This window comes from Nipponia nippon, unplaced genomic scaffold (genome assembly GCF_047370975.1).
Source record: "Nipponia nippon isolate SJK-2023a ecotype South Korea unplaced genomic scaffold, ASM4737097v1 scaffold_8, whole genome shotgun sequence".
Lineage (NCBI taxonomy): Eukaryota > Metazoa > Chordata > Aves > Pelecaniformes > Threskiornithidae > Nipponia > Nipponia nippon.
Window position 1 is genome coordinate 31,455,068 of NW_028262402.1, and position 16,686 is coordinate 31,471,753.

General features: G+C 41.8%; 1 protein-coding gene across 3 annotated transcripts in view; it reads right to left on the reverse strand.

Moving 5' to 3' along the window:
• Nucleotides 1-779: 779 nt before the first annotated feature.
• AOPEP (aminopeptidase O (putative)) overlaps nt 780-16,686 on the reverse strand; it is a 209,057-nt gene continuing 193,150 nt past the window's right edge. For all 3 annotated transcript variants that reach the window (XM_087741672.1, XM_087741673.1, XM_087741671.1), the window contains 3 exons: nt 7,423-7,509; nt 4,590-4,734; nt 780-1,601 (listed from right to left, as the gene is read on the reverse strand). In XM_087741672.1, coding sequence (XP_087597798.1) covers nt 4,594-4,734; nt 7,423-7,509 — 228 coding nt within the window. In that variant the 3' untranslated portion in view covers nt 780-1,601; nt 4,590-4,593. The remainder of the gene's footprint in view (nt 1,602-4,589; nt 4,735-7,422; nt 7,510-16,686) is intronic.

Here is a 16,686-nt window from a genome sequence, read left to right on the forward strand (position 1 = left end):
GGAAATCAATGTTCAAGTTCATGCTCATGTTAATACTGCTGAGACAGACTGGAACAGCTGTAGCAAGCAAAATAAACTACTGCTGTGCTCAATATTAAAAAAAAAAGGTAAGAAAAGTAGATTGCTCTGAAAGAACAAAAGTTTGGTGATATTTGCAAACGTGTGGAATGTCTTACTTGCCATATAGTTTTAACAGTACTGGCTATGAACAAGCTTACAATGTATTTAGTTTCTGTGCGTCTTGTGCGAGAGCCTTATCCAGCTCTGGGTTCTTTCCCTTACACAATGGAAAAGGCAAAAAGCAAGCTGGTTTCCTTTGCTGGCCTTTGCAGAAAAACCAGTGAAATGAACCGTAACTCTTTTATGAACAGGATCCCTTAATAACTACATCTGTGAGCATAACTACATTAGAACTCATTGCGGTATCTCAGCGCATTCTTGGACAACTTCCTAACTCTTGCTGCATTTGAAAGAAGTTGCTGAGTGTCCCATAATTCAGGTATTGACACTGCGTGCCTGGAAAGGGGAAGGTCAGAAAATGTAGTGAGTTGAGGAATTGTACTCTTTGGACTGAAGTCACTGTTAAGGCAGGCTCTTACTTTAGATTCTGAGCACAAGAACTTTAAAAAAAAATTACCACATTTAATTATTCTTGTTAATGTCCATTAACTAATGACTTTCAGCTGCTTCTCTCCTACTGCAAAAGCAGAAATGGGGTCATTCTTTTTCCTAGGTTTGTAAATTAGCATTGAACCACTGTGCAATGGAAAGACTACACATACTCAAAAAAAGGATTTATTTTCACAAGAGTATTTGATGTAAAACAATAGCATACAAAGTAAATATGTTCATAAATTTCTGTGTTTAATTAAGATGTCTTCTGATCAGTGGAGCAGTACGTTCCTAGGAAAAACAAGCTACACTTGATACATCACTGTGCAAAAGGAGCAGCACAGGGGTATGGAAGACATATTCAGAAAATGGAAGGTCTGACATTTCTGGTAAAAGTTAACCTAAACAAGACAGAGAGAGAATGCTGCTCTTTCTTTGTTTTTCCTTCAGCCCCATCCCATCACCAGGATGATGGCTGGTCACTTTTCACAGATGAGTTCTGCTTCCAATTAATTTCCCCAGCCCCACCCCAGCTCCCGCTAATTTTATATTGGCTTTTTAATTTGGCATAGAAATTACAAACAAAATTTTAAGTACTGAATACAGTTTCATCGAATTTCAGAGATTACTAATGTTGGCCAGATTACCGGAGTGCATACAATCATTCAAATCAAGAGTCCTTAGCATCTGCAAACTGGAACAGTTGTGTCACCAAAGAGCAAGGATAAACCCCAGATTTCTTGTATTAAAGAACTACCTAAAGCCACAGTAACATGTGTGTGTGTGTATGTGTTTGGTTTGTTTTGTACACGTGCATTCTTAGTTACAGTGAGCCTCTGGAAGACATAAATACTGAGAGGTAAATGTTTCTGTCAGCTGATTGTTTTAGCAGTCACATAATCCTTCCTTTGATGTCTTGGGTCAATGAAATCCTAGTACCATCGTGGTTTAGTAGAAGATATATTAAAAGAGTTTCTCTGTGATCTTTCCTGCAACAGAAACAGCAGTAAAAGTTATTACTCTGTCACGATAAAGGAGTATCTGTGCATTCTGGACTGCCCCAGCTTTCCAAATGGAGTTATTTTTCAGGTTACCGGTTGAGCATAACCGTGGTTACAGAGTTAACAATGATCTCTTTAGATTTCTAGGGCTACCACAACAAGGTCTGAAGAAAAGAGGGAAGATCCACAGAACAAGCACATTCTCTTGGTTATTAGCAGGTTACTCTGAAAATAATGCTAGAGGTCAGTTACCAGAGCAATACTGTGTGATGTGCTACATATCCACATACCTTCTTGTCTTAAGCCAACAGTTCTCTAAACAGTACTGGGGTAGCTTTTCCACCTTAGGCCGTTTAGTGTTTAACATCAGGACATCGTAATGTATACTAATTCGTTTTTTGAGAGAGAACAGTAACAACATTTCTCAAAGGCTCTTAGAAAAGGTACATCTTTTTTTGCTCTAGGGCTCGACTCCTGTTCCTGCTGAACTGAGCCAGTGTGTAAAATCAGAACTGATATCAGCTCAGTAGGCACCGGAGGACGGGTCCATCAACAGCCTGGAACAACAGCAGCAGCCGTAAGTGGCAGCTCCAGTCGGAAACAACCATTTCCTGCAAACGACACACAGTGCTAAGCTGCAACTGCAGAGAGATCATGACAGCATCCATTAAAGCGAAGACTATGAAACAAAGCTTTATAGACAATTCCAGTTTAAAGTCACAAACATTTATTTCCTCTGACCTTTAGAAAAGCATGGTAACCAAATTACTGTAGGTGATGCCTTAGGTTTGCAGTCTGAGAATTTAAGGAGTGCTGTTTACTCTCAACTAAAACCAAGAGTCTTTGGTCCTCCCCAAGTCACCTCTGCCTCTTATCCTCGATATACTGCATCTCACACACGCGCATTGATCGTAAATCTGCCCATTCAGCAGCAAGGTATCTCAGTCAGCAAATGCTCTCCGCCCTGCACAGGCTGACATAAAGCCAAGTCTCCTCTCCCCTTCTCTTCAGGTGCAGAACTTAGCCACTGTGAACAAAGAGGGAAACAATCACTGTTCACCAATCAGCTAAGCTCTGCACCTCGCCAGAGAGGTCTCCGTCTCCGTATAGATAATTATTGGATGAGGTTCTTCCGCGATGTGTCTGCTCCTTTCCTCTTTTTTTTTTTTTTTTTTTTTTTTTTTTTTAAATGGACGGAGAGGATTCCACGCTGTGCACAGATCGGATAGTTATGGTGAGTTTCATACTAGCAGCTGCGGTCATGGCTATGTGGTAATCCCTGGCAATGTGATTTTAATCTTAAGTCACAAATCATCATGCCAGGAACCCAAACAGCCACAACATTAAAAGAAAGCTGTGCAGTCACACAGAGTGTTGTTCTCCTAACCGTATCTTTAGATTTTATGTAATAGCTCACCATGCACTTCTAGTCTGTCTGAAAAGTCAAACAGGTGATTCTGGACTACTGCTAACACATACGTACCATGTAATTTTCCTTTGCTAAATACTTACCACCAGAAGCTTGTAGAAATTTTGGTTTTTATTTTATTATTGAAGAAACTATAGGAAGACAGTTCCAAGTACAGCAGTACCAGAACAAACTGTATCTCCGTGTTTCTGGCCTTCAGACACCTGAAGGCATCTACCAGATTAAAAATTGTTGAACGTAACTCAAACTCCTCTGGGTCCTCGATAACTGGGAGCACACAAGCAAGTGTCTTAGCCCTACTTGTTTTAGAAGGCAAACCTCCTACCCCATAACTGATATCCTGGCACTCTACAGTCTAATCCACTTTTCCCAAAAAGTTTTCCTGGCAGGCACAGTTCTGGTCTATACAGAAGAACAACGTGGCTGTTCATAAACAAACTTGCTTTCATGGTATCTATCTGCTGTATTTCATAAAAATGAAATACCTACACATTCAAGTGGAACTTGCTATCAAGTACTGCTACATGTACAGGCTTGAACAGGAGAAAATTAAGATTTCTGCTCAGTACCTATTAGAAAATGATGATTTTGCTAAATTAGATGCCTGAATTTTGATACCACTAATCAACTGTAAAGTTATGTGAACAACCAAGGCAACCAGTCTGTCAGATGAGTTATATCATTAAGCAAAAATCTGAGGTATGCTGTACTGGAAGAGACCTTCATGCCAATCCTAATTGGCTATGTGTTAACCATGCATGTACAAACACTGTAAGGTTACCTCTAGCTACTCAAACAAACTCAGAAATGGAGAATATCTTTGCAAATTACCAGTTTACAGCCTGCAGCAATCTTTATTTCATGAATATTTCTTGCAATTCTGCTTTTTCTCTGGTGATTCCTCCCCATTAATTTCAGAAACAAGCTAGATTATATATGATATTAAGCAGCTTCTTCATGTTAAGGCTACTCTTCTTACCTCATAAACAGTCTTCAAAGGCCTCACTACACTTAAAACAAAAACATTTGAATTATCAGCTTGTTCTCACATGATTCAGATTTGCTTCCAAGTGCACAGCTTCGTACTTCCACTGTGGGCTCAGATTCTTTTCAAAGACTGTTCTGCCTATCAAGTCAACATGCAGCTTCGTTAAGCGGAAATGCTCCTTGCACAATTGCAATTTCTGTAAGCAGAGTTAAGAATACAAAATGGGAAACAACTGCAGGTGGAGCCTGGCCTTCTCTGGCCATTCCGACTTACAGTTGCCTCTTGTACAGTTCATTACAAAGTTTACAACAAAGCCATGCTCCATGCTCTCCAGCTAGTGCCTACATGTATCTAACTCACGGCTCCAGCAGCTGACCTTAATAAAAGAAAGAAAAAAAAAAAAAAAAAAAAAAAAGGCAAGGTATTTAAAAAGAGTTACTTCTCAAGCTAAGCAGCCACAAACTGTATGGTACGTCAAAGCTTACTACGTTTAGTAAGCTCTGCATATTCTTTCCGTATGAGAAAAAATCAGGGTGTTTAATTTAAAAAGAAAAATCACCTCTTCAGAATAACATCTCTGCCACCACTTTGGCTGAGGACGCATCCATATGTTCTCGTGCTGCAGAAAAGCATTTATGTGCAAGTTCTTGTTGTTTCACATCTTCATTCACCATTAATTCACCATAGAGATACACACCCATTGCCTGAAAGAGGAACATAACACACAGGCATCCTATCACCAGTAATGACTAGTTAGCTGGTTTTCATTCCATTGACCTCCTAGTACTCATTTAATTAAAAACAAAGAAAAACAAAACAGACAACCCAAAACAGAGAAAATACCATATCCTCTATAAAACCTGCCCTTCCCCCCCCCCCCCAAATAGTTTTCTCTGGATCTCTTTAGCCTAAGGATGGTTGTCTATATGTTGTATTGAATGTGTAAGAACAGAATATTAATATGAGGTGTACGTTGTATCAGTTATAATGCTTTCTCACTCCATTGTTCTTGCCACTTTTCAAGTTGAAATCTGTTTTCTTTTATCCACTACCTGAAATATTTCCACATGCCCCTTAAGAAAACAGGTTGTCCTTCCTTCAACAGGATACACATTTTCTTTCCAGTTGGGATGTTTACACACACGCACACACGCGAATAAAGAGGACATCCACTGGAACAGTCCACTCTAAAATTCCCATTTGGCAATTCTGTAAGCGGACATCAACTGAATGCTGTTAGGTCTGTGTTTCAGACTCTTCTCTTTACATCTGAGATACAGCTGAACATGCACAAATTCTGGTTTGGTAAGAAGGCAGGCTTTTCCTAACTACTCATTCTGGACATAGCAGCTATCAAGAAAGATCTGGGCCCATTCAACGGCAGGTAGCAAAGCACTGTCTAACTTAACAGAAAACACACTGGGGAACGCCATTTTTTTCTGATTATACCATTTTTTCACTTAATTACAGGAATTCAGTAAGTGTTAAGCTACCCTTAACAAAATAGGATTATACGCGCAACAAAATATTAGCAGCTTAGCACACTGACTTTTACAGTTGTACTTAATGTTTAGACAGTTGCAGGAGAGGAAAAATTTGGACAGCATTGAAAAAACACAATTTTTAATACCATTGCTCACAATTTCTAGCATTGGCTGGTAAGCCTTAAAAAAATTAGCTTCAACAAGAAGGGAAATTTAAAGTTTAACAAAGAATGAAATTAAAGGAAAAAGTCGCAGAGTGGCAGAAACCTGCTAGGCTCCTCGCCAATCCCCTAAGCGTGCTCTCTTACATCCAGAGACCCAAAAACTCAGCTTTCCAGGCTCTGCAGCTGCACCAGGGTGTGGCAGCCACACCAGGCACGCACACGGCCTTGGAGCTGGGCTCCAGTCACTTTCATAGAGAATTTCAAAATGTTGGAGTTTTGTTACAAATAGGAATTACCTTCTCTACCCACTGTTAATAATTTTCCCCCGAGCCTAAACATTAACATGCAGTAAACACACTGGGTTTTTGTAGTCCTGAAAAGGATTTAAATAGTCACATTTGCATTTTTCCCAGACTTTAAAAAAAGCCAAGTCTTTCATGATCATGCAACTGCTTTGATTTGAGTTGTAATCACTCCAGAAGCTGCTGGTGCCATAAACTGTATGCACTGCTGGAGTAAATGAAATTAAAGATATTGAAGATTACATTAAAAAATCATTGCAAAAATTATTTCCCTGCACTGCAGAAAATGTTAGTCTTTATTTGGCATAGTACCTGTTCCAAACATAATGCAATTCAACATGTTTGGTTTTATGAACTCAAGGATTTCCCGCCCCCACCCCAGACTTCTGCGGGTGGTTATCTCCACCCTTTCATAGGATTAAAATATGCACAATATATATAACTCCTTACTTTCATAAATAATGTTGGTTTCTGCCTTTTTTAAAAAAAAAAATAAAAAATAAAGGGCTTGCCAGAAAGTCTGGGGCCTGTTTATTGGCTGAGATATAAATAGGAGGTATACTTCAGATCTGGAAGAAAGAGCACGAGCAACTGCAGTACCTTTATTGTGCTGTTGTGACAAAATGTATTTGCCTGAAAGCACAAAAACCTCACTGGCTGTAAATGGCTTTGTTCGTTGTCAATATAAAAGGTAAAGACACTAATATCTTGCCTAGACTTTGACACATCTTGCAACATCTTCTGGTTTTTACATACATTTTAAATATGTAACAGTCATCCTAGGCAGTGAATGTCTTGATTTTGTAGAGTTCATAGTGAATAAAAAGAAATAAAAGCAAACTAGAAAGAACAAGGCAGCGGTACAATTAGAATTGTAAGTTCATAATGGCCTAAATAAAAAGCCATAGAAAAGACATCATGCATGGCCAGCCTTTTAAGACCTTCAAAATCTTCTGGTATAATTTCCCTAACAGTGGAGAGGCCAGCATTCTCTGGATGTATATCGTTGTGCTATGCTTCTCCTTCTGGATGTTGTCTTGAAAACTGAAGTCGCCACAGCACTGACTGCTTTGCACCTAGCTCATATCTACATGCATTAACATTCACAGCTAGACTTGCCTTTGTCTTCCTGCAAAAGGAACCAATGCTGAGAAGTATCTTCCTAGCATCACTGCTACCTCTGGCTTGCATAAAATGGAAGGAGAGGATGGAATATATCCTATTTCACCACTTAGCAGAAGATTAGCATGCTTAGGTGGGGTTGAATACCCCTAGCTGGCTTTAAACTACAATGTTTAAGGGACAAAAGAGGCAAAAACTGAACACACACTGAATTTTTTGACAAACTACAGCAAGAAAATATATTAAAATAATTTTTTAGTTTCACACTAAGGGTGTCAAAAAGTTGATTATTTTGAAAATGCTAAGTAAATGTAACTGACCTGATCTTCTCTGAGGAACTTCTCAACATCTCCATACCCAGGCACGTACTTGTGTTTAACAACAAGTTCACACCACCGATGACGAACCTTTGGGAAGAGAAAAAATATTAGGGGGGGGGGGAAGTGGGGAAAAAAGAAAAAAGAAACTTTATTGTATCTGTGTGAGTGTTGATAAACAATACATCTCTAACCAGCTTGGTTTTGTCATTGCTGTTGGGTTTGGGTGTTTTGGTGGGTTGTTTTTTTTCCCCAGCAGCCAGGCAGATGCCTCTCGACGCTGGCTGGTAAGCCAGGCAGAGGTGCAGCGCTCCGCACGTGCGAGCCCGGGCTTCGGAAAGCCTGAACACCCAAAGACAAACTCCTGGTTCCAAGTTAGTAAACTAACCCAGATCCAGGCACAGATCTGCAGCATTTTCACGTCCACTGTTTCCAGTCTTGACCTTTTTTCCTTGAACTTAGGCTAGAAGTTATTTCTTTTATACTGTTGGAAGGGAGGAGTGGGAGGAGATTAGCACTGCAAACATCTGGAAAAGCCACAAGATATAATTGATAATTTCCCCCATGTAAGTGTATAATCCAAGTGATAAAAAGGCTTAAATAGAATTCTGTACCAAAATTAAATCATGCCAAAAGGATACGAGTTAGATATAAAGCCATGAAACAGGAAACACAGTTTTGCCACCGTATCTTTGCCGGTAATAGATTTTAATCCCTTGAAAAGTGTTTAAAATCTGTCTACACTTAAAAAGCCAGGCTGTTCTACCAAACACTTATCGACAAAAACAGTTATTAACATACTGTAAGGAAAAGTATGGAAATTTTCAAGCAAACCACAATTGGAAAATATTTTTATTTAAGTAGCGTGAATATGAATTACATGTGGGGGTTTTTTTTGCTGTTGTCTAAATTTCTGACTTTGTTCTTAGCCACTCTTGTGGCATAAGCATCATCTTACTCTCCAGCAAGGCTCCCTCAGTTGTAGGTAGTGATCAGCCTTACATTTTATATTCCATTAGTGGCTCAGCACTGATCCTAAAGGAAAACAGTTAAGTGCAGTAAAACCCTCCCACCCTCCCAATCCTTCTGTTTTAGCCTTTGTTCTTACCGTCTTTCAAAAAGACAGGGCACCTAGTAACAATCACCTTTCACAGTAAGAGTAAAATGTGAGCAGTTCTGGTATTTTTCAAAACGGAGTCCAAATTGTCCTCATATCAAGTAACTGAACATGAACCTTTTTCTGAATGATAGATTTACTGATAACATTGAGAATGGATGCCAGAAAGGGAAGAAAAAAATTCACACTTAAGTATATCGTTGCTTTTGGAAATAAGGTATTTGAACATACTTTCCTAGTCGTCCTAGTCCCTGCCAACTTTACATCTCAGGAAAAAATTTCACAGACATATGTAAGTAGATGTTAATCCCGTTAGCATAAGAAACAAGTGATACATGCTCACAGGTCCTGGAACAGTCCTTTTTGCGTACCTGGTATCTCTTTCCAGCTGACCTCTTATATGAAATAATTTGAACACAGCTTATGAATGAAATAAAATGCTGAAGGGTTTTGTGGCTGTGTGGAGTTTGCACTCACTGCATGTACGGTACTGAACAGTTACATTGCAATGCATGGAAGGGAATGAAAGCTGTCTCTTAAAGCGTTTTGCTGACAAAATAACAGCTGTTAAGATTCCTACAAGTGGAACCAGAGCTAAATCTACAAAAGTAAATAGCTTTCCAAGATTCAATTCACTTTGCTTTAGATGCCCATATCCATAATGTAGACCTTCAAAACCCTACCCAGCTGCTGCTTCTCCCTGGAGATACTAAACATTTCACCAGTAAATCTTCCCAGGCAATCCAGCTTTGTTACAGAGTGTTTCTCATAGCACCAAGCAGCTCCATGTCTGGACCAAACCATCAAGGCCCCAAAATTAAGCATACACCTCTCTCATCTGTAGGCTGAGTTAACCAAACAGAATATAAACACATTTAAAAGGTTGTAGATCTTCATCTGACACACTTTATTCTCACCTTCTGTCATATATTAAAAAAAAAAAAAAAGTAAATTGTTATGTATTCTCATGGTATGTACGAGAAACATAAGGAGCAGAAAGGGACTGTGGTCCTCTCCTGTGATCGCTGCTCTTCTACATCTCATGGTCCGGCAGTTACAGCACTTACCCAGGAGGTAAGCAATGAAGTCCCGTTTCTGCATCTGCTCAAGGTCTCAAACTATGCCTGCAGTGAGACTATTTCAACAGCAGATTATAAAGTATTCTGGGACAGGGCTCTCTTCACATCTCCTGGTGAAGCTGGTTTTTTCCCCTGCAGTTACTAAAATATTTATTGTTCCTAGGGGAGGAGGTCGTAAGACTTTAGGGTCTAAATTTCTGAGTACTTTTAATAAGACGCAGGGACCTGGCTCGTGCAGCACACGAGCCAGCTCGTCCCCAACACGCCTTTCCTGGTGCGACCATAATAGCGGCATGGAGAGCAGAAGTCCTCCCTGTGAAGGCATTCATGGGGTCCTACTTCTTCACACGCTAATGTTGTATATGTCTGCCTTACACGGCCTGATCATCCGAATCCCAGCGGCTTTGGAAATCACGGAACGATTAAGTTGTGCCCGTTTCCTTAAGTGTTCCTTCCTCCATAGGGCTCCTGCTCTTGGCAGCCAACCTCCTTTCAAATAGTTTAAAAGAAAAATATTTATTTGTTGAGTGAGATCTGGGACAGCACACACTTTTCTTTCTCTCTTTCGCTTTTTCCCCCTTTCTTTCCCAGGGTGAGTACAAATCCTGGCACATTTCCAGATCTGAAATGCTGGCGCTTTGCCAGTTGGGGCAGGCGCAGCATGTCTGTTATCCTCAGATTACACGTTTGCCTCCTGTTTTCCAAAAAGCCCCACATGCTCTCGTGGCAAAGCAAACTGCAGAACCATTCACTGCTGAAGTGCCTGTGAAACCATCAGGGCGGGCGGCCCCGCTGGCTCTCCCGTGTCTCATACGGGACCCCAGTAAACTGAGCACAGAAACCAAGGCTGGCTCCGAGGGCAAGAGGGGCAGGGGGTGACCTGCACAACGCTGGCACCGAAACCTTCGCTACCACTTGGACTGAATGTGTGTATTGGTTACTCTTCTGCCCCCCGCACCCTCCACGCAGCGCGGCGTGTAGACAGCCATGCGACATGAACTGCAGCTAAAGCAAACGCAGTTGTTTTGCAGATACACGCACTATAAAGAAATATTTTTTCTAGTATAATCCACGCCCTAGGCTGATACCACAAACATGAGAATTTTATTCACATAAGAGGAGGACGGGGAAAAAAAAAAAATTCAGTTCCCAACATCTCATCCAATGCTTAGAGCAGGAAAAGTAAAACGGGCCCCACAGCTTCACAGCCTAATGAATAAGTCATGTGAACAGGCACTTTTAACAAACCAGTCTCGAAAGAAAATTTTGAAAACTAAGTAGCTTGTGGTAGGACTGAGCTAACCATACCACATCCTGTGTATGCTCTTCTTGGCTTTTCTGTTCCTCCCAGGAGCAGATACTCAGTGGCAAAAACAAGAGTTCATTAGTCCTCTCCAAATTTTCCCTCTGTACATTTCTCTGTGCTATTCTGCACGGTTCAGAGATGCACACCATATGTCGTTTTGGCTGGCTACACCATAAACAATATAAACTAAACCTGAAAAGTAATTTACAGCAACCCTTCCTGTTACTGCTGGAAGAGAGCACATACAACTTTGGATCTAAAGCAACACCTGTAACCGCCCACCCACCCACCCACCCACGCTCTTACTGGTTTGGCAGCTGCCGCGACCCACGTGCCAAAGTCAGAAACGCAATTTATTTTCTCAGCCTCCGATTCCAGGCTGAGAGCTGTCCTTCCGAGACCCTGACTGACGGCTGGTACTCCTGAGGATGGAGAGAGGTGGCTGGGGGAGCGATGGAGGTCTGCTGGGACCTCAGGTTCCTCGTGGATGGATCCTCATCGCCTGGAAATTGTGCTGTCCTCCACCCCTGCTTTTGCAGCTGGTGCGGACGCCTCCACTACCGCTTTTTAAACTAAACGAAGATTGTTATTGTGAGTTTTGCAAGACACTACCCATACTAGTAGTGCATTTCTGAGGCACAGTTCGGTGGCAGGAAGACACTGAGACACTCACTGTCTCAGGTATGACATTTGGAAACCAGCTCTTACATTTTCATAAATATCAGCCACATCAAGATCTAACTATTGGCTAGCACCTCGATGAAATACCTTGAAGGGATGCTACTGCCAGATAGCAGAGTCCCAAATTTAGGAGCAGCAGCTTATAAAAATAATTCCAGTGGTCTCATATTATCTTCTAATTTCATTTTAAGAAAAATACACAGTATTGAACAATATTATTTGCAACTCAAACATTACCTGTATTTTGACAGTGCAATGAAGATGCTGAGAAAGCAAAATTATGCTGTCTTAGTCTGTTTTCAGGGAATGCAAGCTGTTGCGTGAGACTATTTAACTGAAATAAATACTTATATAAAATACACTAATAATCCAGCTTTAAGACAGTCCCTTTGTTTTAGCAACCTGGGCCAAGACCTTTTGGGAAATGGTCCTTGAAGCTGATCGACTAAACCCGTCTAAGGCACCAAATACGTGGCTTGACATTCAAAAGAAAAGCTCCAAGTGACATACCCGAGAAACAATATTTTTAAACTATTTTGAACAGGTCTTAAATTAAAGTGATTTTTTTTTTTTTTTTACTGACGCAGGTGATAAATTGCTTTGCCTGATACATATCATTCTTCCCTGCCTCACAGAAATGATCAGATAAGCCTAAAACAAACATCCTCACAGAAAGCTTTAAATGTTATATTGTAATGATCAAGCTTGCTAATGTTCTCAATCATATGTATGCAAGCAAAAAATAAATATTTTACTTCTGAGGTCTACAAATAAGATTTAGAAAGCAAGTAATTTAAACCATGCCTTTATTAAAAGGAGGAAAAAAAGCTAGAGTTTACTAAGCCTTCGGTCTGCAGAATGGGAGACTAGCTTCAGGGAAAATGAGTACATTTTGCTAATAGCTGGATCCAATTTAAAAGGCGCCATGAGACAACAAATCTAAATCACTGAACAAAGGCAACATACTTAGAGATCTTAGAAAACAGGGCTATTTGAAATACAGTAAGAGCTATTGTCCAACAAAATGGAACCTTTATTAAAGGTAAGAGGCATATGTGATCTTTATAAAGCACAGGTTCAGGCTCTATTGAAAGAAATTATTTGAACAACTTGAATCTTAAATGTTAATTAAAGAGTCTCACAGGCCAGACTCCGGTCTAATTTGTAGAGGAAACAATACAAAAGAAACTTTTTCAAATAACCAGGCTACGCTACTACAGATCAGTTTTAATTAACAAAAAGGAAGCTGGTATCTCCAGAGCACCGGAATGCTGTTCTGTTCCATCTGAAAGCATTTAACTCCAGTCTTTTCCTATCTACACATAAATTGGATTCAAATATTAGATCATTCTCCCAGATAATTAAGGAACAATGCCACATGTTACAGGGCAATATTTGAACTAAAAAACAGGTTTTACAATTGCTTAACATGGAAGAATTACAGTTTAAGAATTGCCACTTTTACAGTGCATTTAATGATCCAATTTTTTCCCTCTATCTTAGCTGAAATATTTACTCTTTAATGCATCAGCCAGGCTGCATCAGTGACTTTTCAGTCTATATAGTCAGCATTTCACATGGGCATTCCCATTTTATGCCACAGTATATGCATGCTTTAGCCTGCAAATTTGGTTTCATGAACATTTACCCAAGTAAGAAGATCAGGGATGCTGAAGCAGCTCAGAAGGAGCAATGAAACAGCCATGTGTGTTACAACTGTGCTGACAAGAGTTTCAGTTTGGCAAATTGGAAAAATGTACTCAATAGCCAAAAACCTACTGGATGCAAGCAGAATGGACTCATCATTCTGACAAGGATTCTGTAATTGCGATTATTGTGTACGCCAAGGGTGTCAGGAAACTGAGCAAAGGAGCTGTCTAACAGCTTAAATGAGCTTGTATTTTGGACCAAAAACTCCTGGACTTTTCATAGCCTAAGTTATCTCTCAGGTCTTGTAACACTTGCTCTGACAACACTGCAGGGCCAAAGAAACCATGAGCCAGATACAGTGTCACAGCAGCAGGCATCTTTGATGGCAACCTTTTTTGCCCCAAGACCCTTATAGTGTCAAGCTTCAATTAATGCTGTTTCTTACAGTGCAATGCTCTTTCTCAGAATTAAACACTTAATTTTCCAGACCTATGGTCAAAATTATAACATTTCAAATTTAAAAAATGGCTTTTGGTAGCCTTATTCATGCTGCATTTTATTTTGAGTATTGGGAGGAATTGCTGTGTCAGTGGGGATAGGTGTGGCTGGACCCGAGGGTGACTGAGTTCACTGAGCCCCATCATGCTCTGTGTTGGACATCATTGATTGTACTGGCAGCCCCATGCCAATTCCTGCCACCTCGGACAACCTCCTTTACCTCTGTGCATCCCACAGCGTGAGCATCTTAGCCCACTGACAACCCAGCAAAATGCAGCACGGTCATTCAGGAAACCCTAAGGTAATAACGGGCTGGCTAATCAAAATAATTTTTGTCAGGAGCTAATTGCCGTTTTGAGGAGAACTATGTAGAGGTCTAAGTACTTTAAAACCTGGAGTATGAACTGGTCATTAGAAAACAACTTAAAATCTAATTTTAGCAGAATACCAGACTTTAGATTTTGGTAATATTGGTAGCAATATCCTACTTCCTTAATTCATTTTACTCCTTCTGATTTGTATTTCTGCATAGATCAAGCAATTGCACACTATGAGGGATGCTGGCAACAGGGCAGAAGGACTTGCAAGCCCTCTCTCCTTCCTCCACTCAGCACCACTGATGGAGCGCTATGGGGAGAGCTCAGGCAGCAACTGCCTCCATTTAGTAATGGAAAAGGGAGGTGTTGTACAATCAAGCTTTTAAAAAACAAATTCTGTTGTTTGGTCAACAGCAGACTGTGGGACAACTGGCAGCACTTGAACCTGGAACTGCGCAAGTGTGCCAGCAGGTCAGGCAGTGTGCTCCCATAGCTGTGCAAGCCTCAATGTGCAATAGGTGCAGGCTTGAAACTTCTCACCTTTATAAACGTAATTCATAGGCATGTATTTCCTCCTCCTCCTTTCCCAGCATGCTGCTGTTTTAGCATTCACCCAGTTCTACGTAATGCAATTGATCCTTACTGTTAAAAAGCTTCTGTGGTACTGCAGCCTTGCTTAAGAGCAACCCGATCAGATCGCTCTTCTCCAGCTCCCACAGACCATAAACACAACTCCACTTCCACCTCCAAATAAAACACCTGTTGCTCCACAGCCAGTGTGGAGGCTCTTTCCCACAGAAGCCCAAGAGTCACCAAACATGCTGCTTAGGAAAGTCCAAGCAGAGAGGAGGGCATCCCTGCTGCTCTCTGTGATCAGAAGGGCATGGCGACTACAGGGCAGCATTTCAGGACAAGATTCATTCCTGGCAAGGAAGCACATGCTGAGGACTTGTTTGGAAAAGACAAATGCCCTTTTTTCCCCGCTTCAGGTTCACAAACAGAGAGCTCCCAATTAGAGACCAGACAGTTTTCTCCCTACGTGGGCCCCATCTGTGATCAATGACATCTCCGTTGGTAGAAGAAAATTTCCCAGAAGTCAGAAAAAGCAAGAGACTAAGAAGCCATGTCTAATCCTTCTTCAAAGGTGGCACAGGCGGTGTCTCTTGTCTGGTGTCAAAGCTGTCACTGTGAGTAAGTGACTCAGTTAGGATGCCCAATTCTGTAATCCCAGTGCTCCTCAGCCTGCCCCTCCTTGCCCCGTCTAACAGGAGACGGACACACAACAGGGCCTAGCCTCCAGTTTTCATTCTTCTTTTACAGCTGGCCAACAAAGAGATGATAGGACAGTGACCTGCAGCACGGTTAGATGAGAAGAGGGCCACCAGCACCAAGGTAGCGTGACAGCTTCAACAAGGTCTGCTGGCAGAGCACATCCCCGCTGTGCCCAAAGGCTTTTCTCACCGCGTTCCCATTTGCGCTGTCGCCATCTCCATGCTGGGGGGAGCAGCTCCTATATCATAGTGTATGTGAGGTAAGGAATGTTTAACACAGCATGTGAACTCACTTAATTTGAAAAACAGAGGTTTTTAAAAATAAGCCTTAATTAAAAACATAAATACACTACTTACACTGGAACCAAATGCTTCCCCTTTCCCCTGCCTTTTCAGTATTGCCTGTTCAGCACGCTGGAGCATTAGTGCCATTTGCAGCTTGCAGCAAGATGGGGATGGCAGAAAAGATGTCATCTGTCATCTGCCTTTTTAAAAATTTCACTGGAGACGTGTGCTGAGCTTCACTTTGCTGTGGTGCTGCTGACTCTCAGCAGCAGGGCTGCCTTCTGGCCAGCAGCAGAAGAAAGGCTTCCACCGCCCCACAAACCTCCTTGCGCCCCTGGCACTGGGAGACGTGCTGGCGTCCCAGCGGGACTCTGCACCAGGACAGGGTGGGTCCCAGTCTGCTGCCCGTGGCGCTAGCCCTGCACCCGTGCCCGACCCTACAGCGCCTCGCGCCTTCCCCGTCCCTGCCGGAGGGCTGGCGGGTGCTCCTGGGGCTTTGCTCCCGCCCGCCCTCCGTCCCGGCTCGTCCCTTCTCCCAGCTGGGTGCTGTGGTGAGGATGGCTGCACGTGTGAAGGCACAGGCTGTGGGCGAGTAAGGAGAGGGTGCTGGGGGACCAGGAGATCCTGTACCTCAGAGGGAGGGGAAGGAAGACCGGGTCCTAGCCTCAGGTACAACCAACCTCACACTGCAGCCTCCACCAAGAAGTACTGCAGGGACAAGCCCCATACCTTCAGCAAGGTAAGACTGGCTTGGGCATATGTGTATGTTCCCAGCTGACACCTTATTCAAAATGCATCACCACAACTGCCTCTCCATCTCATATACAACCCCATCCACATTTCCTCTGACACCCTACTGAAACGCCTATCTACAATAATGGCTAGAGTATCTCTGGTATCACCATAATTTTTTTTTTATATCAACATCACGAGTGATTCAAATACTTCCCATCACCACTGTCTCTCTTGGCTGTCTCTGGACCGAGTCTGCCTAGTATTTTACCCATACAGTGTTTGTATATGTATTTCAACACAAGCTATTTATACATGCACATAAAAGCAT